The 23,352-nt window shown below is 62.3% G+C and overlaps 2 protein-coding genes across 9 annotated transcripts in view; one reads left to right on the top strand and one right to left on the bottom strand.

The window, feature by feature from the left end:
• The first annotated feature begins 764 nt into the window (after nt 1-764).
• GINS2 (GINS complex subunit 2) lies at nt 765-13,870 on the top strand. Of its 2 annotated transcripts, none has more exons than XM_062177381.1 (5): nt 765-911; nt 1,118-1,232; nt 6,036-6,135; nt 12,290-12,416; nt 12,531-13,870. In XM_062177381.1, exons 1-5 carry the CDS (start codon nt 822-824, stop codon nt 12,654-12,656), a joined length of 558 nt encoding a protein of 185 aa, XP_062033365.1. In that variant the 5' UTR covers nt 765-821; the 3' UTR covers nt 12,657-13,870. The 2 variants fall into 2 exon arrangements, with proteins under 2 accessions (XP_062033365.1, XP_062033364.1); XM_062177380.1 differs by having other exon boundaries at nt 1,118-1,259.
• The window catches only part of GSE1 (Gse1 coiled-coil protein), a 301,578-nt gene continuing 292,048 nt past the window's right edge, over nt 13,823-23,352 (bottom strand). For 5 of the 7 annotated variants that reach the window (XM_062177375.1, XM_062177376.1, XM_062177378.1 and 2 more), the window contains exons 10-16: nt 22,475-22,587; nt 22,115-22,385; nt 21,037-21,144; nt 19,980-20,333; nt 18,733-19,002; nt 17,076-17,179; nt 13,823-16,859 (exon numbers count right to left, since the gene is read on the bottom strand). In XM_062177375.1, the coding sequence (XP_062033359.1) occupies nt 16,725-16,859; nt 17,076-17,179; nt 18,733-19,002; nt 19,980-20,333; nt 21,037-21,144; nt 22,115-22,385; nt 22,475-22,587 (1,355 nt within the window). In that variant the 3' untranslated portion in view covers nt 13,823-16,724. The remainder of the gene's footprint in view (nt 16,860-17,075; nt 17,180-18,732; nt 19,003-19,979; nt 20,334-21,036; nt 21,145-22,114; nt 22,386-22,474; nt 22,588-23,352) is intronic. The other 2 variants (XM_062177373.1, XM_062177374.1) reach the window with 1 other exon arrangement.

The raw sequence follows: 23,352 nt of genomic DNA, 5'->3' as shown, positions 1-23,352 counted from the left end.
CCTGCAAACACTGCCCGTGGCGCCGACGGCCGCGTATAGGGGGCACCTGGTCCCGAGAGCAGCTGAGCCCGTCGGTCCCACAAAGGTAGCTCAGCAGGGTCGTGGCACGCACAATGCTGTGTATTTTGGTGGAAAAGACGCTGGACAAGGGTCCGTCGCAGAGTTCGCGGGAAATGTGCCCGGCGACCGAACGCGGCGTGGCTTTCAACACGGCACCCGAATAAACTGGGTTTTTCACGTCACTTCGCGGGCTTCCGGCAGCCGCATTGCTTGCCCGGGTGGTGCAAACTCGCCCCCTTCGGGGGTCTCACCGGGGGTCCTCGCCAGCGCCCACAGGCTGACGGAATCTGTACTTCTACAGACTTGGAACCAGTGAGAACCAGTTAAGCCGCCGTCCGCCGGGCCGGGGCACGCCGCGGCCCGGGGCTCGGCCCAGTAAGCGTATCGACTTGTGGGCCCGTGAGGAACGTCTGTGTAGACGCGGCCCAACCCCGCCCCGCGCGCTCCACGCCAGGTGCGCCAGGTGCGCCAGGTGCGCCCGGGGAAGGGCGAGGGGCGCCGCGAGCCCCGGGCGGGGCGGGGCCGGCGCGCGGGGGCGGGGCCTGCGCGGCGTCGCCGGGCTCGCCAATCCGCAGGCTCGCAGCACGCACGGTCCCGCCCCGTTGCGGAGAGCGCCGCGCTCCGATTGGCCGCTGCGGCTGTCTTCCGCCGGGGGCGGGCCCCGAGCCGTGGCGGGAAAGCGGCGAGGGCGGCCGTGTCTGCTGCCGGGCGCTGCGGGGCAGGAGGAGCGCGGGGGTCCGGGGCCGGCCGCTCGCGGGGCCATGGACGCGGCCGAGGTGGAGTTTCTGGCCGAGAAGGAGCTGGTGACCATTATCCCGAACTTCAGCCTGGACAAGATCTACCTCATCGGGGTAGCGGCCCTCGGGCTGTCCGCGGCGGGGCGCGGGGCGCGGGGCCTGAGCGCGGCCGCCCGGGCTCGGGGCAGTCCGGGGGCCAGGGCGGGGCTCGGGGCAGTCCGGGGGCCAGGGCGGGGCCCGGGCTGCTTCCGGTTCCCGGGCGGGGGGGGGGGCGGCCGGGGCGGGGGGCTCTCGCCCTGACGGCCGCGTCGCCTCTGCAGGGGGACCTGGGGCCTTTCCACCCCGGCCTGCCCGTGGACGTGCCGCTGTGGCTGGCGCTGAACCTGAAGCAGAGACAGAAGTGCCGCCTGCTGGCCCCCGCCTGGATGGACGCGGGTAAGGCGGCGCCCCGCGCTGGTGCAGGTGAACCCCCGGCTCCCATTGCGCCCTGCCGGCTTGTCCGACGCCCACAGCCCGCGGGGCCTGCGGCAGCACTTGCTGCAGGTCTCTGAGTCACGGCCGCGGCGGGGCCCTGCGGCTCGGCCCGGCGTCGGCGGGGAGGGAGACCCCGCCGGGAGCCCCCGCACGCCGGCGGCTGCAGCCCGTGGGGAGCCTTGCGCGATTCCGTGTCTAGAGGCAGGGTCCACGGCTCTGCGCGGACAAAGCAGGCTAGCGCTCACCCAGGCCTGGGGCTTGCCCGGAGGACTTCGGGCTTTGCTTTTGGCACGATGGGAGTGTTCTGAAATGGAGGTGATGAGTGCACAACGCTCAGATACTAAAAACATTGTTTTGTCCACTTTTTCCCCCTTGAGACTTATTTTTTTTGACAGAGTTAGAGAGAAAGGTCTTCCTTCCGTTGGCTCGGCCCCAAAATGGCCGCTACAGCTGGCGCTGCGCCGATCTGAAGCCAGGAGCCAGGTGCTTCTCCTGGTCTCCTATGCAGGTGCAGGGCCCAAGCACTTGGGCCATCCTCCACTGCCTTCCCAGGCCACAGCAGAGAGCTGGCCTGGAAGAGGAGCAGCCGGGACTAGAACCCAGTGCCCCTATGGGATGCCGGTGCCACAGGCGGAGGATTAGCCTAGTGAGCCGCAGCACGGGCCCCAAGACTTACTTATTTGAAAGGCACAGTGACACATCTATCTGCTGGCTCACTCCCCAAATGGCTGCAACAGTCAGGCTGGGCCAGGCCGAAGCCTGGAGCCAAGAATTACATCCAGGTCTCACATGGGTGGCAGGGACCCAAGTCCTTGGACTGTCTTCTCCCGCCTTCCCAGGCGCATTAGCAGGGAGCTGGATCAGAAGCAGAGCAGGCGAGACTCGAACCAGCTTCTGCGACATGGGATGCCGGCGCTGCACTTGGCTTAACCCGCTGAGCCACAGCGCCGGCCCGGTATGTCATGTTAATGATGCCTCAGGACGCTGGCATTGTGTAGCAGGTAGAGCAGCTGCCTGCTAGCCGGCCTCCCCGGGAGTGCTCACGTGAGTCCTGGCTGCTCCACTTCGGATTCACCTCCCTGCCAATGGCCTGGGAAGAGGAGCAGAGATGGCCCACGTGTTGGGGCCCCTGCCACCCATGTGGGAGACCCAGAGGAAGCTCCTGGCTGTGGCCTGACCCAGCCCTGGCCATTGTGGCCATCTGGGGGGTGAACCAGCAGATGGACGATCTTTCAGTCTCTCCTCCTATTCTGACTTTCAAATCTTTAAATAAAATGCATCAGTCACAGATCGCGTGTGGAGCCTTCGCGATTCTGTGCCTCTGCAGATGTGAGTGGCTCCTTACAAAAGGAGATTTTATTTGGGGAGGGGTGTGAGCAGGCCTGTAGAACTCAGGGACCCCTGAGTGAATTGGGAACTCTGTTTTTCGTTTCATTTGAAAGGCGATGATTTTCCTTCTGTGGTCCATACCCCGGATGGCTGCAGTGGAAGGGGCTGGCTCAGGCCAGAGCAGAAGCCCAGAACCCAGTCCAGCTCTCCGACGCTGGGGCAGGGACCCCGCTACGTCATCAGCTGCTGCCTCCTCACATCAGCGGGATCAGGGCGTGGAGCCGGGGCTCGAACCCGGCGCTCTGATAGGAGATGCGGGTGTCCCAGGCAGCAGCCCAAATGCTGAGCCACGCGCCCGTGCCCACTGAGGATTTGATGGCCCCTCTGCATTGGGAGACTCCTGCGGGTCCCCGCCTCCTACGGGCAGGGGCTCTTAGTGGGCCAGTCCGAGTTCAGGTTAGGGCGTGGATGTGTCCCACTTCCCCCTCCACTTACGTGCCTGGTGGTGGAGCATAGTGGGAAACGCCAGCTCCTCTGTCCTGGGCTTGATTAACCCCCCAGCTGCGGCTGTGTCCTGCCTGGGCTCCTTGTTTAAGGTCACCCCTGGCAGTCTGGGCTCAGGCAGACGCTAGGTGATGAGAGGCAGGAGCCTGGCTCCCGGGGGCCGCAGCAGAGGCACGTGGGGCGTCCGCCTGAGCTTTTCACGTGGCGGGTCCCTGGGCAGTCACGGGCCTGCGCCTCGGTTCTGCCTCCCTGGACTTGTTGAGTGGCATCGTCTCGGCTGTTCTCACCCCTGCCGCACGAGGCATTAGCTCCTCACTGAGCACCGTTGCGCTGTGTGGCTGTCCCACAGGTGGGCTCTTCTGTTGGTGGGTGTTTATTTATTTATTTTTAAAGATTTATTTATTTGAATGTCAGAGTTACACAGAGGAGAGGCAGAGAGAGGTGTCTTCCATCACTGGTTCACTCCCCAGTTGGCCGCAACGGCCGGAGCTGCGCCGATCTGAAGCCAGGAGCCAGGAGCTTCTTCTGGGTCTCCCACGTGGGTGCAGGGGCCCAAGAGCTTGGGCCGTCTTCTAGTGCTTTCCCAGGCCATAGCAGAGAGCTGGATCGGAAGTGGAGCAGCCGGGACTAGAAATGGCGCCCATACGGGATGCTGGCGCTTCAGGCCAGGGCGTTAACCCACTGTGCCACAGCGCCAGCCCCGTATTTTTTACTTCATTGAAGTGTTTGTGGATATGTTTTTAATTATTATTTTTTATTTGATAGGTAGAGTTATAGACGGTAGAGAGACAGAGAAAGGTCTTCCCTCTGTTGGTTTACCCCCAAAATGGCTGCTACAGCCTGCGCTGCGCCAATCCGAAGCCAGGAGCCAGGTGTCTCCTCCTGGTCTCCCACGCGGGTGCAGGGGCCCAAGCACTTGGGCCATCCTCCACTGCCTTCCTGGGCCACAGCAGAGAGCTGGCCTGGAAGAGGGGCAGCTGGGACTAGAACCCAGCGCCCACATGGGATGCCGGCACCACAGGCAGAGGATTAACCAAGTGAGCCATGGCGCCGGCCCCTTTAATTATTTTTTAAAAGATTTATTTATTTGAAAGGCCGTTACAGGGAGCAGGGGAGCCTCTGTCCATTGCTTCAATCCTCAGGTGGCCCCAGCGGCTGGGGCTACACCAGGCCAAGCTGGAGCCAGGAGCCAGGACCTTCATCCGAGTCTCTGCTGGCAGGGGCCCCAGCTCGTGGGCCATGCTCGGCTGCTTTCCTGGGCACATCAGCAGGGAGCTGGATCAGAAACGGGGCAGCCGGGACTTGCGCCGGCGCTCCTGGGGGATGCCGGCCTTGCGGGCAGCTGCTTAGCCTGCTGTTCCTGACGGATGCCGTGGCCCTCACAGTGCCGGCCGCTTTGGTAGATAGATACCTGCCGTGGTGGACCTGCGGGGAGCTGTGAAACTGCCAAGCAGCCTCAAAGCAGTTGCGCCGTTCTGGTCCTACCAGCAGTGTCTGCGAACTCCCACTGTTTCTTGTCTTGGCCAGAAATGTGGCCTTATAGTCTCTGATTCACCGGAGAGTTTGAACAAAGGTGTCTGTTACGCCGGTGCTGATGTTAAAGGAGCAGAGCAGGTGGGCCTGGGGGGAGGGGCGCAGGGAGTTGCCCCACCCAGAGCGGAGTGTGGGGCGATGGGTTTGCTGGAAGACTGGCTGCGGCTTGTGAGAGGGGCGAGGTACGGCCGAGCACCTCGGCTGGAGAAGGGGCGACTGCGGGAGCGGCGCGTGGGCTGTGGGTGCTTGTCAGATCCCCAGGCGGCAGTCGCGAGCGCTGCACGGTGTTGTGCAGGGCGGGGTGACCGGCGTGTGAGCTGGTGCTCCGGGAGCAGGCGCTGGGCCCAGGTGTCGAGAGGTCGGGCGGAGGCGGTGAGCCCAGGAGGATGGGGCGCTCGGCTGCTGCAGACGGAGACTGGCTCTGGGTCTGGCCGAGGCGGGGTGTGGCCTCGGTGGAGGAGTGGGGAGGTCCGTGGGAGAGTCAGACAACTGCACGTGTTGAAGTCAAAGGCAGGAGAGCTGGATCGGGCGTGCGAGGCTTTCTGAGATGGGGGACAGTGGGGTTCGTTAGTGAGGGAGATGGGGATCATTGGGGAGAGCGGCTGGAGGGGCAGGCTGTCCCCCCAGCAGGTGGGAGCTGTGCAGGAGGCAGGAGGGCACAGCCTGGCCTGCTCAGCAGTGTCCAGGGAGCGGGGCCAGGCGCAGCGGAGGACAGAGGGTGCGTGGGCCAGGGAGCTGACCGGCCTGCAGGACAGCACCAGGGCCCCGATGTCGGGTGCTCTCCATACTTGTGTGTCTGAGTCCCGGCCCGTAGTCCACGCCCAGGCACGCATGACAGCAGTGCTGCTGCCGGGAGGAAGTGGACATGCAGCCGGTGGAGTCCAGCTGCCGGGCTTGAGGCTGCCCAGGCTCCCATATGGCTGGGTGACGAGTTCATAAGTTGTCTTCTTGGTCTCTTTATTTTTTAAAAAGATTTATTCATTTATTGATTTGAAAGGCAGAGAGAGATGTATATTGATCTTCCATTCGCTGGTTCACTCCCTAAATGCCCACAATACCACGGCCTGGCCAGGCCGAAGCCAAGCGCCTGGAACGCCATGCTGGTCTCCCACGGGGTGGCGGGGGCCCACGTGCTTGGGCCAGCTCCTGCTTTCCCAGACGCCTTTGGGAATGTGCGAGCTCCAGTCAGCGGCCCTGTACGCCACAACACAGGCCCAAGACGCGTGGTCAAGAGAGGCCTCACGCCATCCAGTTAGTGATGGAAATGTTACTCCAGGGGTGTGTGTGTGTGTGTGTGCTGCTTGATCAAATAGGTAGTATAGGCACTTGGTAAATTTGGGAGGTTTAAGCGTATTTTGGCCGTAGTGAAGGTAAAATGTATTAACTTCTGCATTTCAGAGAAGTTGGAGAAGATGAGGGATCATGAACGAAAGGAAGAAACGTTTACCCCCATGCCCAGCCCTTACTACATGGAGCTCACCACACTCCTGCTGAATCAGTGAGTAGCTCTGAGGGCCGAGCGGCCTCCCTGCCTGCACTTGGGGTCCCCCCGCCAGCCCCGCCCTCCCCTCCTCGTTCCCTGCCCTCTGCTCTGGTGAGCCGGGGCTGTGCGGTGTCCGGGTGGTGATGTGGGGGCATCTGTGTGCGCGATTCCGCCCCGTGAGCGTCTCGCTTGTTCTCTTCTTCGTCCCCCCGGGTCAGCTCTGGGTCCTCCCCCACCCCGTCTCCTGCCCCTTGACTGGATCTTGCTGTGCGCCACCCCCGGCTCTGGCAGTAGCGTCCCTACCCCTTGTGTGTGTGAGCTCGTGCGGCGCTCCGCCTTTTCTCTGGGATGTGCGGATCTGCGTGTCGTGTGTCTCACAGGGAGGCCAGTGGGCTCAGGCTGGCCTCCGCCCCGGAGCTGCAGGGAAGGCCCGCGTGGCCGAGAACATTCAGTAACCTCTTGAGCCGCCTCCCCGCTGGCTGGCATTCATCCTGCTTGCGGCAGCCAGAGCGGGCTTCTAAAGACGGCGCTGCCCTGTGACTCCCGCTTACAGCCCTGGAGCTCTTCCAGGGTTTTATCTCGAGTCCTGACCTGCTCTTCAAAGGCGCGTCAGCTGGTCTGTTCTCTCTCGTTCCCATTGGCCTCTCCCTCCCCAGACGTCCTGGGGCCTCCCGGCTTTGCACGCACTGTTTCTGCTGCCCAGGGCTGCACCGCGCCGGCCGCACGTGCCTCCGTTGTTGAGCGTGCCCGGTCTCCCCCCGGATTAAGTGTCCGCGTTGCCAGTTCCATGCGCACCCTCATGGCTTCTGCCAGAGTTGTAATTTCCACCCCCCTTTTCAGATACTGTGTTTTTATTGGAAAGGCAGTGAAACAGAGTGACCGTCTCTGCTGCTTCCGCCACCAAGTGCCTGCAGCAGCTGTGCTGGGCCAGGCCGGAGCTGGGAGTGGAGCTCAACCCGCGTCTCCTGCGTGGCCGGCAGAGACCCAGACACTCGAGCCGTCACCTGCGGCCCCCAGCACGTGCGCTCACAGGAAGCCAGACCTTCACCCAGACACCGCTACGGGGCGCAGCTGTCCCAGGCGGCATTGTTCTTTGCTTTTTTAAGATTCATTTATTTGAAGGGCAGAGTTACAGACAGAAGGAGAGACACAGCGAGATCTTCCCTCTGCTGGTTCAATCCCCAAATGGCTGTGACTGCCAGCACTGGGCCAGGCTGAAGCCAGGAGCTGCTTCTGGGTCTCCCCCGTGGATGCAGGGGCCCAAATGGGGGCCATCTTCTGCTTCCTCAGGCGCATTAGTAGGGAGCTGGATCAGAACAGGAGCAGCTGGGACTTGAACTGGCGTCTGTGTGGGATGCCAGTGCTGCTGGCTGCGGCTCTAACCCGCTGAGCCTCAGTGCCGGCCCCCAGGTGGCGTCTTCGCCACTATGCCAGATGCTCTCCTCCCACCCCATGATATTTAACCCTTTCCTTCGTGGGCAAGAAAAGACTGTTCCCAGTGTGGTACCTGGTGCACGTGTTGGTGATGGGGCAGGCAAGTGTGCACAGCCCTACTCGGGAGAGATACTTAGAAGTGATTTACAAAAAAGAATGATTTGCAAAGTTATCATTTTTTTTAAAGATTTGTTTAAATCTTTAAAAGATTTTGCTGGCCGGTGCAGTGCTGTAGTGGGTAAAGCTGTGCCTGCAGGGCCAGCATCCCATAGGGGCTCTGGTTCCAGTCTGGGGAGCTCTACTTGATAGCCAGCTCTCTGCTGTGGCCTGGGAAAGCAGCGGAAGATGGTCCAAGTGCTTGGGCCCTGCACCACGGGGGACATCTGGAAGAAGCTCCTGGCTCCTGGCCTCGGATCAGCCCATCTCTGGCCGTTGGGACCATTTGGGGAGTGAACCAGTGGATGGAAGATTGTCTCTCCCTCTCTGCCTCTCCTGCCTCTCATATAAATAGATCAGTCTTTATAAAGAAGTGATTTTTGAAAGGCAGTGATGTGGAAGGGGGTGGTGATGGTGCAGAGGTGTCCTGTCTACTGGTTCGCTCCTGCAGTGGCCAGGGTTGGCCCAAGCCCCAGCTAGGAACCTGGAGCTTCGTCCCTGTCTCCCTTACGGGCGGCAGGGGCCCAGGTACTTGAGGCACCAGAGCTGGGTTGGAAGTGGAGCTTGCAGTGCAACAGGGGATGCTGGCATTGCAGGCGGCAGCTGAAGTCGCTGTGTCAGCACTGGCCCCACTGTCAAGTTCTCGAAGCTCCCAGGACTCCTTTTCATTTGAGTTTTATTCGAGAGGCAGAGTGACAGAAGGAAGAAACAAGAGACCTTTGACCTGCTGTTACGTCCCCCAGATGCCTACCACAGTGGGGGCTGGGTCAGCCCAAAGCCAGGAGCCACAAACCATCAGGGTCTCACACATGAGTGACAGGAACCCCGGCACTGGGGCCATCACGTGCTTCCTCCCAGGCATAAGAAGCTGGAAGCGGAGGTGGACTCCGGGCCCGGCACTCTGCGGGTCAGTCTGCCCACGATGCCCACTTCCCTGAACTGTTAATTGATGGGTTCAGGAGAGGGGCTGGAATTAGGAACTGGGACTCGACTCCTATGGCTCACTTACTGGAGCTGATGGGAGGGGAGGGCCAGGAGTCTACTGGGCGGCACTGCCGAACTTTTTTTTTTTTTTTAAGACATTTATTTGCCAGGCATAGTTACAGGTCTTCCGTCAGCTGGTTCACGTCCCAAATGGCTACAGTGGCCGGGCTGGGCCAGGTCGAAGCCAGGAGCTTCATCCGGGTCTCTTAGGTGGATGCAGGGGCCCGAGTGCTGTCTTGTGCTGCTTTCCCAGGCGCAGTAGCCGGGAGCCGGATTGGAAGTGGAGCAGCTGGGACTCAAACCAGCACATATACGGGATGCCAGCGTTGCGGGCGGTGCCTTAATCTGCTATGCCAGGATATTGGCCCCTGCCACACTTTTTCTTCTTCTTTTTTGGAGGCAGAGTTAGTGAGACAGAGAGAGAAAGGTCTTCCTTCCATTGGTTCACTCCCCAAATGGCTGCTATGGCTGCCGTGTTGCGCTGATCCAAAGCCAGGAGCCAGGTGCTTCCTCCTGGTCTCCCATGTGGGTGCAGGGGCCCAAGCACTTGGGCCATCCTCCACTGCCCTCGCGGGCCACAGCAGAGAGCTGAACTGGAAGAGGAGCAACCGGGACTAGAACCTGGGGTGCCGGCGCCACAGGCGGAAGGTTAGCCTAGTGAGCCGTGGCGCCAGCCACACTTTTTTTTTTTTTTGACAGGCAGAGTTAGAGACAGAAAGGTCTTCCTTTTCCATTGGTTCACCCCCCAATGGCTGCTGCAGCCGGCGCACCGTGCTGATCCGAAGCCAGGAGCCAGGTGCTTCTCCTGGTCTCCCATGGGGTGCAGGGCCCAAGCACTTGGGCCATCCTCCACTGCCCTCCCGGGCCACAGCAGAGAGCTGGCCTGGAAGAGGGGCAATTGGGACAGAATCCGGCGCCCCGACCGGGACTAGAACCTGGGGTGCCGGTGCTACAGGCGGAGGATTAGGCTAGTGAGCCGCAGCACCGGCCCTCACACTTCTAAACGCTGTTTTGCTGTAAACTTTTTTCCCTTCGTTTTAAAAGAATCTGTGTGGCAGGCATCTGGTGCAGGGGTCAAGGAGCTGCTTGGGTCAGCTGTCCATCTAAGCGTGAGGGTGTGCATCTCGCTCTGCTGCTAGTCCCAGCCTCTACTGCGCATCCTGGGAGCCCGCAGGGGATCCGTCAAGTCCGTGGGTCCTCGCCACCCCCACCCCGGAGACCCGGATCGAGTTCTGGGCATTGAGCTCCCGCCTGGCCCAGCCCTGCGTGTTGCAGACATTTGGAGGAGTGAGACGGAAGCTGGAAGGTGTCTTGTCCTTTCAAGTAAATAAACTTTTTCTGTTAATTTGACAGAAATCTCCTGTCTGCTGGTTTACTCCTCAAATGCTTGGAACAGCAGGGCTGGCCAGGTTGAAGCCCGGCCTCCCATGTGGGTGACAGTTGTGACTGCTGTACTGGTGGTCCGCCCCAGGCTCTGCCAGACTGCAGACCTGTGACACGCGACGTGTTCCTGTCCTCACACTGACGTGAGGCTGCAGCTGACCCACTCGTTCCATTAAAATCTGAGTCGGCAGTGTCCTGTGCTTCGCTGTGGGCAGTGGAGCTGGACCTGCAGGTGTGAGGTGGGGCCAGTACAGCGCTGTCAGCTCAGCTGGGGGCGCTCTAGGCCGCAGCGAGGCGTGCGGTGGTGGGGAAGGGCTCAGAGGAGGTGGGATTGCCTAGGTGGGTTGTAGGGCAGGGGGCTCCATGGCAGGGGCCGCCTGTGCTCAGGCACCAGTGGGAAGGGGCTTGGTGTGCTTGGGGAGACGGTGTTCAGTGGAGGTGAGGACTGTGGTGGAGGGGTCAGAGCTGTCCATGGCTGTGAGGCTGCCGGGGCGGGGAAGGGAGTGGGTAGTAAGGGAGACCAGGCCGAACACTAGAGGCACGCGAGTGTGGACCTAACGTTTGTTTCTAACGTTCAATGTGTGCTGTGTCCAGTTTCTGTCAAAACTTGATTTTATACTTCATTCAGCTAAGGGGCCTAATTCTGCCTTTGGTCTGCAGCTCAGCTGACAAGGAGCAGGGGCCCTTTTTTGTGTAGCCTGCTGTTCAGAGCACAAGATCTAAATGTTTGGGTTCCTAAAATTCACTGACCAAGCGGAAGCGAGCCTAGCGCGTGGAGGGCTCCAGTTGACGCAGGCAGCCCGGTGGTGAGCCGTGCTGGCTTCTGCCCTCATTTCCCCGTCGTCCGTCCCTCCAAGTTTAACACCGATCTCGGGACGGAACGCTGCTGGGCCCTCGCTGACTGTGAGGTGTTGCCCAGAACTTCACTTGTCTGCAGTAACTTGTGACTCCAGTTCTGTGTCGTCTGCGGAGCGGGGCTGTCCGGTCCATCGGGGCTTTCCGGAGACAGCACGCTGGGGGCTGGCGCTGGGGCACAGCGGGTTCGGCCACTGCCTGTGACGCTGGCCCCCACAGGGCTCCTGCTTTGATCCAGCTCCCTGCTGATGCACAGAAGATGGCGAAGTCCTTGGGTCCCTGCCGGGGTGGAGTTCTAGGCTCCTGGCTTCCACCTGTCTTCCCTCCTCTCTGTGTCTCCCTCCTAATATTTTTTTAAAGATTTATTTATTTGAAAGGCAGACTTTGAGAGAGGTCTTCCATCTGCTGGTTCACTCCCCAGATGGCCGCAACAGCTGGAGCTGTGCTGTTACGAAGCCAGGAGCTTCTTCTGGGTCTCCCGTGTGGGTGCAGGGGCCCAAGGACTTGGGCCATCTTCCACTGCTTTCTCAGGCCACAGCAGAGAGCTGGATCGGAGGTGGGGCAGCCAGGACTAGAACTGGTGTTTTTTAAAAACAAGTGGTGAGCGCAGAGCCTGGCAGAGTTGGCGGTTGCTCCCCACAGGGCCGCGAGCCCGTGGTTTCAGGTAGAGGAGAGAGCCGTTCAGTACGGATCTGAGCCTGACACTCTCTCCATGGGGACACAGCACGGAAAGCAGCTGCCCTGTGCCAGGACGTCCGACTTCAGAGTGGACAAAGAGACAGAGAGAAAGGTCTTCCTTTAGCCGTTGTTTCACCCCTCAATGGCCGCTGTGGCCGGCGCACCGCGCTGATCCGAAGCCAGGAGCCAGGTGCTTCTCCTGGTCTCCCATGCAGGTGCAGGGCCCAAGCACTTGGGCCATCCTCCACTGCCCTCCCGGGCCACAGCAGAGAGCTGGCCTGGAAGAGGGGCAACCGGGACTAGAACCCGGGGTGCCAGCGCCGCAGGCGGAAGGTTAGCCTAGTGAGCTGCGGCGCCAGCCCACACTTTTTTTTTTGACAGGCAGAGTTAGAGACTCCGGCGCCCCGACCGGGACTAGAACCCGGTGTTCCGGTGCCGCAGGTGGAGGATTAGTCTATTGAGCCGCGGCACCGGCCCCGACTTGAGCTCTTGTCCAGTACACGACGTCCTGTGCAGCCAGCAGCCATCAGACAGCGAACTTGGCAGCGAGCACAGCCGTTCCGAACGAAGACGGCGGTTTTGTCTGAATCCACGCAGCCTGCTTGGAAAAGCTGTTCTGTGCGGTTCTGCTTAGGTCTCCTGGGTGCTTCCTCGTTAACTTGTCCCTTGCTTCCTCCAGTGCCTCGGACAACATCCCGAAAGCAGACGAGATCCGGACCCTGGTCAAGGACATGTGGGACACGCGAATAGCCAAGCTCCGGGTGTCTGCCGACAGCTTTGTGAGACAGCAGGAGGCGCATGCCAAGGTAGGGACGTGGCGAGCCGCCTGGCGGGCTCTGCTGCTCGGCTTCCCACAGCGTCCTGCCCGCCTAGACGGCACCCGCTTTCTGTGGCCCACCAGCTGTGTTTCCTTGTTTTAGCTGGATAACTTGACCTTGATGGAGATCAACACCAGCGGGGCGTTCCTCACTCAGGCGCTCAACCACATGTACAAGCTCCGCACCAACCTGCAGCCTTCGGAGAGTGCGCAGTCGCAGGACTTCTAGGGAAGGCCTGGGGCGTCGCGGGTCTCGCGTGTGGTGCTGGGGGCTTTGGGCTCCTGTGTGCTCGGCCCAGGACAGAGGTGCTCGCCTGTAGTTACCCCGCGCGTGGACAGCACGTAGTGACGCGAGGAGCAGCTTCCCGACACGGGTGCAGCAGCAGCAGATTAGTCATTGGTCCTCCACACTCGGCTCCCCGGGACGTTATTCCCAAACCGTCTGGAAGGTGGCTTTTCCCTTACGGAGGAAAGAACAAGGCTTCACGTGAGTGAAGTGCGAGGTCCTGCGGGGCACTGTCCCCGAGGTAGGTAGCCACTGCTGGACGTGGCCACGGCAGGAATGGACGCGCGGCCGAGGGCGCTCTGCTCGATCCTCGTTTCTTGGGCTGAATCTGTGATTTCCAAAAAGAGGCTGCAGGTGGAGTGGCGAGCGATGCTGGCCACTGTTTGTCACTTAGGCCCTGATGCACAATAAAAGTGAGACTAAGCCAGATCTTTGTTGGGTCTTTGTCCCGCATGACGACCAAGCTGAAGGAATGAGGCCAGGCGTGCAGCAGTGGACTGGACGAAAGGTGGACACTCGCGTGCCCTGTCCGTCCGTTGGGGACTGATGCAGTGTCGGCAGGCATGTGGAGTGACGCTCGGAGGAAGTCCTCCGGGGAAGGGCCCTTGTGGTCAGCAGTGGCCGAGGAGAAAGCACTTCACCCTGGCATTCCGGCGTGGTTGGCTCTCATGGGAAAGGAGAAATCCTTAGTACTTGCGGGTTCTGGGGCCACACCCAGTGCGTCGGCGCCTTCCAAGAGTGCACGTGTGGTTGAGGTGGCCTGAGGCGTGGAGACTGGTGTCCGCTGTCAGGGCTCAGGTAGCTTGTGTGTGCGCCGCTGTGGGCTGCGCGAACGCAGGTGCACACCCAGGAGGGGCAGGCGGTCTCCTTGGTTGCAGGTGACATTGTGAGGTTGACTCGGGTGACAGGACTTGCCCGTCCTCGGAGACCCTGACTGTGTGAGACGGGGGGGTCACGGGTTGTGTGTGTCTGGGGTCCCTCCTCTGGTGCCCTTCTCGGAACACCTGAGCCAGCTGAGGGACGCCTCACTGCCTGGCCTGGGGAGCTGTGCCGTTCTTGAGGTTTGCTTTAGGAGTAGGGGGAGGAAAAAAGATGTTCCTCTTAGCATGATTCAGGAAGATTTTATTTTTTTGGATGTTGTCAGAAATTACAGCAATATATTCATAAATACCTAATTACTACATTCAACAAATAATATTACAATACAATTAATCCAAACAAGTACACTTCGAACAGGTTTAATTCACAGCATCTGAACTGCCCCCAGTGACCGAGGCACTGTGGCCCGCCCTCCCACCCTGTGTGGGTTCACTGCGTGGTCGTTAGCACAGGGCGCGCACAGTCATGCGGCCAGTGAGCGTGGTCGCGCTCAGGTCAAGGCAGACAAGGAGCGGAGCACTGGCCTCGGGGTGGGGACAGGCGACTGTGAGAGAAGCCGCTGCTGGGAGGCTACTGGAGCGGAGCTGGCGTGCGCTAACCGTCTCCACCTGGTGGTGGGCCTGGGCATGGTCTACACTCAAGGCAGAGGGGAAGCGGCGTCTGCTGTGAAGTTCACCTTCCTGGAGACGTGGCGTCATGTGAGGAAGAGAGCTCACCCTCGGGGTGATTCTTTGCTGCTGAGGGCACAGGCTGCTTTCTATACTCCACTGGGAGGTGCGAATGCCAGTGACGTGTTTTGTTCCTGTAAGGTTGCAGGCTACAGTGTGGCAAATCCTATCTTGGGCACTTAGCTGAAGCAATGGGTTGGGAGCATGCGCCTTTATTGTGCCAGTTTGGCTCTGTTGATGGGAAACAAAAGCAACTTGATTTAAAGATCTGATTGAGTGTGGAACCTGACCCATCCCTGGGAGGTGCCCCTCCTAAGCCTGACGAGCCCCCCGTCAAAGGACAGATGGCAGCCGTCTCTTCCTGGACGTGAGGGCCCAGGGTCTTAGGTGGATACTGACGGCGGCTGCACCTGGCAGTTTCAAATCCAGCACGAGACAGCTGAACAGGGAGCTCACTGAAGCCCGACTGCAAGCAGACGCTGCTGCGTCCTTCCAGAGTCGCTGGAGACGAGTGGGGCGGCGACTGCTGGAGACTGGCGTGGCGGCGCCGTGACTGGGGCCCAGCCTTCCCTCGGGATAGTGCCGCCTGACCCTCGGGTCTGTTCTGATTGTCTACTTGCGCACGAGAGCTGTAACGGTCTCGGCAGACCAGGGAAGACGGTGAGGCAGAGAGGCTTCGGGACAGGTGAGAGGCCCCTCCACACGGGAGGGAGACAGCACGTGTCTGCAGCTCGGCCTCCAGCCCAGGTACACGTCTGTCCCGTGTGCCACAACTCCATCAAAACCAATCCAACCAAGGGGTATCCCTGGGGTGAGGAGGGGGCCTTGCCTGCCTTTGTGTCCTGAGGTCTCCTTTGTCCCCTTAGGTGTAACCAAGGCCCTCATCAAAGCTGACAGCCAAAGCACGCAGGAGGCGGCCTGGGACGCGTGGAGAAATGCAGTGAGAGCCGGCCCTGCTCATCGGCACCAGCTCCCTCTACCTGTGGAACATGTGGGCCTCCACGTCTGCAGGGTAGGCAGCCCCCACACAGCCCTTGGTCCTCGCGGAGAGGACCTGCTGATACTACTGGCGGCACTTTGTTTGCTCGTAACGGGAAGATTCTTGGCAGACGGACAGAGCTGGCTGCGTGGGGGCAGATAAGCAGCTCAGTGCCAGCTGCCAGCAAGCCGCTCCGCACGGCAAGGGCTCAGCCGCCGACTGCAGCAGGGACAAAGGTCAGCCGCCGCCGCCGCCCCAGCCCCGTGCCTTTGCTGTCTGGACCCTGATCAGGGTAGGTCCCGAGACCCGAGGGGCCTTCCTGAGGGGCACCAAACCCTGCCGCGTGGTGACTGTCGCCGTCGCTGGCCTCAGACGCTGGGGAGGGCTCGGCTCAGACCCTACTCCAGGTTTCACAAAGCTCTGCGTCTAAGGTTTCTACCCTGCACCTGCTCTCGGGCACGGCTGCTTCCTGAGACCACCCAGGCTGTACAGGTGGATGTCACGTCCCCTCCTCACTTGCTAGCAATGGGTTGTGTTTGCTATTAGCTTGTCCAAGTGCGGGGCGGGGGCAGAGGGAGAGGGGGCGAGGAGCCCGTGGTTCCCAGCGCGAGCGCCCGCAGCGGGGACGGCCGAGGCGCGGGAAGCTCTCACTTTCCTTCTTTGTAAAAACACTTGAGGATTTTAATGTCCTGACCAGCAGCAGTACAAACACTACAAAGCATTTTTTTTTTGCCCAGAAAAACAAACAACAAACAAAACCCCCAAACAGGAAAACAAACAAAACTTCCCCAAACCACATATTAAAAATGGCAGGCTTTTATAACAATAATTAAAGTAATAAAAACATACAAAACTTTGTTTGATATATACACAGTACAAGGCCGAAGCACCTTTGACTTTTCTCTCAACATTGACGTTTTATGTGAAAACCCCCACGCAGTCCCCGGGGTGGGCACGTGAGGGCTGTCGGCCCTGTGCGCACCGCGGAGGAGGGCCCTCCAGTCCGGACATGGTCAGCGTTGGGCCAGGGCTTCTCCGGGGAAGCCTGGTGGTTGCTCTGAGGACATTTTTGCAGAAAAGCAACTCAAACGCGTAAGCCCTGGACTTCCCACGCCCCCAGCCCTCTGCCGCGGAGGGAGGAGCCCACCTCCGGCACTGCCCGGAAGCCAACCAAGAAACAGAGCTATGATCCCAATCACACGCGTGGGCTACAGATGGCCGTTTAGTGTTGGTAGGATGGGGGGCTGCCCGTCCTTCTGACGAAAGGCGAGGGGCGGCGCCGGGGGCTCGCTGAGCAGGTGGCAGAGCTGCGGTGAGGTCCAGGGGAGCTCGCGCTGTCTCGAGCCTGGAATCCTGCTTCATGCATGGCACATTCTTTGTTTACTTTTAAGCTTCAAACCTCCCAGTGAAAAATATTAAATATTCAAGGTAATAAAATAGATAATATTTCTATTCTATAGGTTCAGCCTGGCGTAAGGGAAACCGTCACCTAGGGAATCCCTTAAAGTAGCCCCTCGGCCAGTGCAGCGCGGGCAAGGCAAGGCACTTCCGTAAGTGGTCCAGTTCCGCCTGCAGCCGCTCCCTCTCGGACACAACCTTCTGCTTCTGGCTCCTCAGCTCCTGGGGAGAGGGAGCCGCGGGTCAGAGCGGGCCCTCCCCCGAGCGGAAGTGCAGGGGGGCGGGCCCGGCTCCAGGCAAATCCTCCGCAGGTGCCAAGGAGATGGAGAACATGGCAGCACCCAGCCCCTCCCTCATAGCACCCAGTGGCACCCAGATTCTGTCCCGAGACAGGACTCGGGAGTGTCAATGTCTGGGCGCAGGGTTCTCGGCACTCACCGCCATGCTGTGCGAGAGCTGCTCCGCGGTGAGACTGAGGCTGTAGTGCTGGGCCTCCAGCCGCCGGCACTGTGTCTGCAGCACCTGGCGCTCCAGGTCTTGCTCTGCGGAGAGACGTGTGCGTCAGGGGCCCCGCCCTGGGACTGCACTACCGCCTGGCAGATGGCCACCTCTGTCTCTCACCGCTTAGACCCAACCTAGGGGAAAGGCTACTGCAGACAGAGGTCAGGGAGGAGCTGGGAACAGACAGAGGGCTTAGAACGAAGGGCTTCTCCCTGAAGCTGCTAGGAAAAAGGCCCTGCCTCGGCGGAAGCCACGCGGCCTACTTCTAAGGAGAGCAATGTCAGCCCTTCACGGACGGTGGCTGGGGCAGTCCCCCAGTGGGGGTGGGCAGCTCCGCACCCACTCCCGAGAATGGAACCAGGCCTGCTGGCTCAGGCGAATTCGTGAAGGAGGACCGGCGCGCCGGTTGGAGCCCACACTCCTGAAGGGAGGGCGCCTGCAGCCACGCACCGAGACCCGGAGGGCCTTCTAGGCTCCTGCTTGTGGTCTGGGAACTGGACAGCTGGGGGGGAAGACCTCTCTCTCAAGTAGGTGAAGATATGCGTTAAAAACCCGACAGCGATAAATTCAGTCACGTATTAACTAACCTAGGGCAGTCGGACCTTACACAGCAGGCGAGGACTTTAGGTTCCACGGCTGCCCCGCCCCGCACTGGTGCCTAGACACCAGCAGAGCACCGTAGGAGAAATTCTAAGCACCAAACCTGCCGCTGGCCTTGCCTCTCCACAGCCGTATGTAACCGCGGCGCGGCGCTATCTCACGTGACTGCGGCCTGGGATGCAGAGCCAAAAGCTCGTGGGCAGAAGCCAGACACAACCGAGCCACAGCTCCCTGCAGACCGCGGGAGGCGGCACAGGCGGGCACAGCTGGGGCAGGCCAGAGTGGACAGGCAGCCCGGCAGCGTGGCTGGGGCTGGAGGGCAGTCCCAAGCCACCAGGACCGTTGGCTCGCCAGGTGGGAGATGCGTGGTTAACTTCTCCCTTACTCTGTGCAAACGAATTCTAGGCACTGGAAGGGAATCCAGGGAATACCCTTACAGCTTGGGGGGAGGGAAGGAATTCTAACCGAGACACCAGCAAGTCCAGACTACGTTACACACTGCCCACACGGTGTGGCTGGGCAGCCCCGGAGGAAGCCGGCAGGAGCTGTCCCGTGACCTAGGCCACGTGGGGCCGTGGCTTTTCCAGGTGGAGCTGAAACACTGGGCTAGCAGCTCGCCAAGGGCTTCCTGCCGGCAGTTCTCGTCCGGACCTGACCCTGAGCAGAGGTGGTTGTGCGACGGGCACTCCCTGCCGGGGCGGGTTTTACCACAAGGGAGAGGGCACTAAATCCTGAGCAGGCTCACGGGAGACCACGCCTGGCCCCTGGGGCTCGCCACCTCAGCAAAGGGCCAGGCTGTGTCTAGGCCCGCAGGCGCCACCGAGGATGGCTGGGTGTCATCAAGCAAGAACGGTCACGGCCGGAAGCCGGGCCCGAGGGCGTTCCATGCCTGTTTGTGTCTGCCCTGGTCCCATGACGCCCTCTGGCCCCAGGCCGGCAGCGACCCTGCGAGACTCCGTCATCCCCTCCACACCAGCCCTCCCCAGTGCTCTACCTTCTACGTGCTCCTGGTAAGCTTCAAAGATCGCCTCGATCCCCTGCCACTTGTGCCTGGGGGCTCCGTCGTCCTCGTCCTCCTCGTCCCCGTCGTCGTCCTCTTCCGAGTCCCCATCCATCTCCTGCGCGGGGGGGCCCTTCCTCGCGGTGGGCGGCTCCTGCTGCCCGTTGTGCTGGGGCGGAGCAGCCCGGGCGGGGGGCTGCAGCTCGGGAATGTTGTAGTGGACAGAAGTGTCGACCTTGTGGTTCTGCTCCGTGCACAGCGCAGCTACGCTCGGGGCAAGGGAAAAAACAGCTCACGTCAGTGCCCGGGGGAGCAGGGGGCAGGAGTGGAGAGCAGGGCTCTACCCGGAACGGCCTGGTCTGAGATGGCTGGCTCCACCAGCAACACGGCAGCCAGTGAGGCCGGGCAGGAGCCTGGCCACGCTCATCTCTGAGCTCCAAGTGCTCTGGGGCTTGGAGCTCGGCCTCCAGCTGGCCCTAAGGGGCCGCTCCATAGTGAGGCGCACAGGCCTTGCGGTCAGGGCGTGGAGCGGGGGCTCCGGCCTTCTGGCAAAGCTTGGCTGGGACCTATCTGAACAGGCTGGCCACTGTGCAGGGGACCGGCCTTGCTGGAGGCTAGCTCAGTGGACACTATGGCTCAGACTGGTCTGGTAGCAAGTCTAGGCTCAGTCCCCAGGGGACGTCGCACAAGCAGCGAGGGGGAAGGCCAGCGAAAGGCGGACGTAAAAGGAGACAGGAAGACTGTCCCAGAGCCGCAGGAGAGGACCCGGATTTTGCACAGCTGCCGCAGACCTCGGGCCCCACTGCGTGTCCTCTTAGTGCCAGTAGGCAGGAGGCACAGCCCCACCCGCGCGGCGAGGAGCCCCCCACACCCAGCGAGCTCTCGTCCTCAAAGTGCACTCCGTGCAGCACGTCCGACAGAATCGCGGTCACACACTCCTGACTCGCAGGATTCGTTCCGAATCCGTACAGAAAGCCAGGGCCTGCTGAGGGACCAAGCAAGGCGGCGCGGGGCCAGCGTAGCTCTGCTTGGGACGCAGAGCGTCCACGCGAGCCCTGAAGGTCCCTGGGGAACCCAGCCTGCGAGACCAGACGCACGCAGGGCGGATCACCTGGCCTCCCCATGCTGGTGCACCTGAGCACTGGGCACACGGGGCCACTCTGACCCAGCCCTGAGGTGCCCCAGGGCCCCGGCACTGTGCACGCGGCGGAGGGGGACAGCCGGGCCGGGCGCCTTGTTACCTTTATGCTTCTGCAAGGCCTTCTGGGTGGACTGCAGCACGGACTTGTGGAACTGGTGTGCAAACTCTTCTGCCACGAAGGGCTCCCACGGCTTGGTCTTCCCGGTGATGCTGTGGGACAACGGCACAGGAATGTCCTTGGGCGCGGCACCCCGGATGGAATGGAGCATGCTCAGGTTCTTCTTGCCCCCGGGGGCCTCGCTCAGCCTGGCCTTCTCACCGCCTGCAGGAGCCGGCTCCGGGGGGCGGAGCTGTTCCAGTCTCCCAGGCTCCGTAGCCCTCGAGACGTCGGGCAGGGAGGCAGCGACACCCACAGGCTTCTCGGTCTCCAGGGAGGCTGGCTGCACGGCTGGTTCTTTGAGAGACAAAGTGAGGGAAGACGTTAGGAGCAGGGAACGGGCGCCTGGCAACATGCAGACCCTGGGCTCCAGGGCACGCTTGGCAAAGACCCGGGACCGGGGGCACGGAAGGGCAGCGACACAGCCTCGGCCCCACGACGGCGGAGTGTAGCGCCACGTCCATCCTAACGCGGTGCCCCAAGCGGGGCACCTGAGAACCAAGAGAGCAGGAGAAGTCACTGCAGGTCACCACACAGGCACAGAGTCAGCAAGTTCAAGCGGACGAGACAGTGCGGAGAGCCGGGGCCGGGCCGGCAGCAGGGCCAAGGAGCCGTCGGACACGGAAGAGAGTGAAAGCAGGTGTGGGCGAGACCGCCGAGGCTGCACGGCACGACAGGTGCGGGCGGAGGAGACGGCCAGGTGGCGGGCACACTGTCCTTTCGCGGGGAGCGCTGTGGCGGCTGGGCCGTCCCTGCACCACCGGCCTCCGAGCGAGGCGGCGCCACGCCCACGCCGACCACCGGTGGCCGGCTCTGCGGGAGCCCGGCCCTTGCCAAGGACCTCTGCGAGTGCAGAGCCACACGCTGGGCGAGGGGCACAGCCAGGATGCCGGCTCCAGCGGGTCAGGTTCACGATGACGAGCCCGGCAGTCACCTCTGGCCACAAGCAGCCGGGGGGACAGTCGCCGGCGACGCCGAGCGGGGCTCCTCCTTCCCTTACCGCTCAGGGAGACGGCGGGACTGTCCCTCGGCGAGCTGCTCAGCAAGTCGGCCGCCGCCAGGGCCTTCTGCCTCACGGCACGCAGCAGTTCCATAAGCCTCTCTCTGTCTGCGAGGAAAGCAGCCGACGTTAGCGAGGCCGCGGTGCCACGCCGGGGGAGGACAGGTGGGCTTCTGGCCCGGCTGCGACTGGCAGGTGCGAGCGAGGCCTGCGCACGCGGAGGACGGGCCTCGCCGACAGGAAGAGGCCGCGCGGCCACAGCGGCTCCGGCGCCACACGCGGGGACGACTCTGGAGACGGCCGATGCCTGTGCTCTTCGTGGTGACTTGAGGGTGTGCTCGTGGCAGCCAGAGCAGGTGAGCCCGCGTGTGGACGGCGCCCCCTGCCGACCGCCTTGCCAGGCGCAGGACGCATTTCCAAACCAGACTACGCAGGCGGCCAAGGATCCGAGCTCCGCTCACGCTCAAAGGGAAGCTGCGGACTCCGCCCCGCCACTCCCACCCTGAGGACAGGGCACTCGCTATGCCCCTCAACACGCCGGAGACCCCGAGGGTCCCGGGGCGCTCCTCCGACTTCCTTCCACAGAGGTGCCGGCCAGCAGACTGGGGGCAGACGGAGACCCGTCCCTGGCACCTGCACCGAGCTGGCACGTTCAGGACCCAGAGCCCGGGGGAAAGCCGCACCCACGTGCTTCCGCACGAGGATTCTAACCTCGGGGGTCGCCCCGGTGTAGCCTGGGGAGCCGGGCTGCTCTAGAAGCATCCTTGGGGTAGCCGCCTGCTCTGTGAGTAGCCCACCCTCAGCCACCCTGCCGTCAGAACACGGAGCCCAGTGAGCAGCCCAGACCGGGGCACCCAGGACCGGGAGGGCAGCCCTCACCGCCAAAGCGCTCGGCCCAAGACCTTAGGCGACGGGGGCACCGGACCGGGACAGACGCCCCGCAGAGACAGCCAGCACCCGGCCAAGAGCAAGGGGGCATCACAGCAGCCCCGCGTGGCTGCAGAAGGCCGTCCCCCCCCTCCCCGCCTCGGCGGCGCGCGGCCCCGTCCCCCCTCCGTGGCACTGGGCACGTGGCTACCTTTCCTCTTCTCGGCGCTGACGTGTGTGAGGTTGAAGGCGGTCAGGAACCGTTTCTTCTCCTCCAGGTTTGGGCTGCTGTTCATGTCGTCGGGGCTGTAGCGGGTGGACAGCACCGGCCTTGGCGACGGCGACCGCCGCCTGCTCCGTGCCGCTGGCGGCGATGGGCTCCTCTCCCGCAGCATCCGCCGGCGCTTCCGCCGCTTCTGCGCCACCAGCTCCTCCTTCTGCTGCTGCGTGGTCAGGCCGAAGAGCTGCAGGAACTCCAGCTTCTGCACGGACAGAGAACGGGCGGCTGAGCGCGCCGCCGGGAGCCGCGGGCCATGGTGGGGACAAGCGGCAGGGCGCCGCGACACGCTACCTCGGAGGACGTGTCCAGCTTGAGGGGCGGCTGCTCGGCCACGCAGCGGAGGTGGGCCCGCACCTCCTCCTCGTCGCTCTCGTCGTAGGAGTCGTCCAGGTCGTAGTAGTACCCTGACGGCAGAGACGGCGACATTCAGCCGGGCAGGGCGCCTGCGTGCAGGCCAGGGCTACGGGCCCCCCCCCAAACGCGGCAGCCAGAGCCTTGCAGCCCGCATGCACCCTGCCGTCGGGCCAGCCGGGCGGGAGGCTTCCTGGGACACACGGGCTCTGGGTGGTCCCGGGGGCGACAGTGACCTCCCTCCCCTCTCCCTTAAACACAGTGGAGGTACGTTCACAGCACAGGCCGGGGGCCATGTCCACGGCACCACACGGCTCGCTGCACCAGGCGCTTGCTCCCGCCTCCCACAGGGCAGGGCTGCTCGTCCCAGGCCCACCCAGCTTGGTGTGGGCAGCGGCAGCAGCAGCCGGCCTAGGCTCAGCACCGATGCCAGCGCCTACCCTCTTGCTAACACAGACCCTGGGAGACGGCGATGGCTCCCGAGACTGGGCCCCCGCGGCCCTCGTGGGAGACTTGAACTCAGTCCCTGGCTCCCAGCTGTCGTGGGCATCTAAGGACTGGACCCGTGGGGCGGAGCGCTCTCTCTTCCTCAAAACAACGCTTTAAAATGCATTGGGGGCAGCGCTGTGGGCTAAACCAGGTGGGCGCCAGTTCTAGTCCCGGCTGCTCCACTTCCCATCCTGCTCCCTGCTGTGGCCTGGGAAGGCAGCGGAAGGTGGCCCAAGTCCGTGGGCCCCTGCACCCGTGTGGGAGACCAGGATGGGCCCAGCTCCGGCTGCTTGGGGAACGAGCCAGTGGATGGAGGATCACCACCCCCT

The sequence above is a fragment of the Lepus europaeus genome, chromosome 19 (genome assembly GCF_033115175.1).
Source record: "Lepus europaeus isolate LE1 chromosome 19, mLepTim1.pri, whole genome shotgun sequence".
NCBI classification, from domain to species: Eukaryota; Metazoa; Chordata; class Mammalia; order Lagomorpha; family Leporidae; genus Lepus; species Lepus europaeus.
The sequence above is the reverse complement of the archived record's forward strand: the minus strand, read 5'-3'. Positions and strand labels throughout refer to the sequence as shown.

What these genes read in the sequence shown, in the direction of transcription:
- GINS2 (XM_062177380.1), top strand. Translation starts at nt 822, where the DNA reads ATGGACGCGGCCGAGGTGGAGTTTCTGGCCGAGAAGGAGCTGGTGACC. An exon ending in ACAAGATCTACCTCATCGGG is followed by an intron (nt 912 to 1,117) that starts GTAGCGGCCCTC and finishes TCGCCTCTGCAG; the next exon opens with GGGGACCTGGGGCCTTTCCA. An exon ending in ACCACACTCCTGCTGAATCA is followed by an intron (nt 6,136 to 12,289) that starts GTGAGTAGCTCT and finishes TGCTTCCTCCAG; the next exon opens with TGCCTCGGACAACATCCCGA.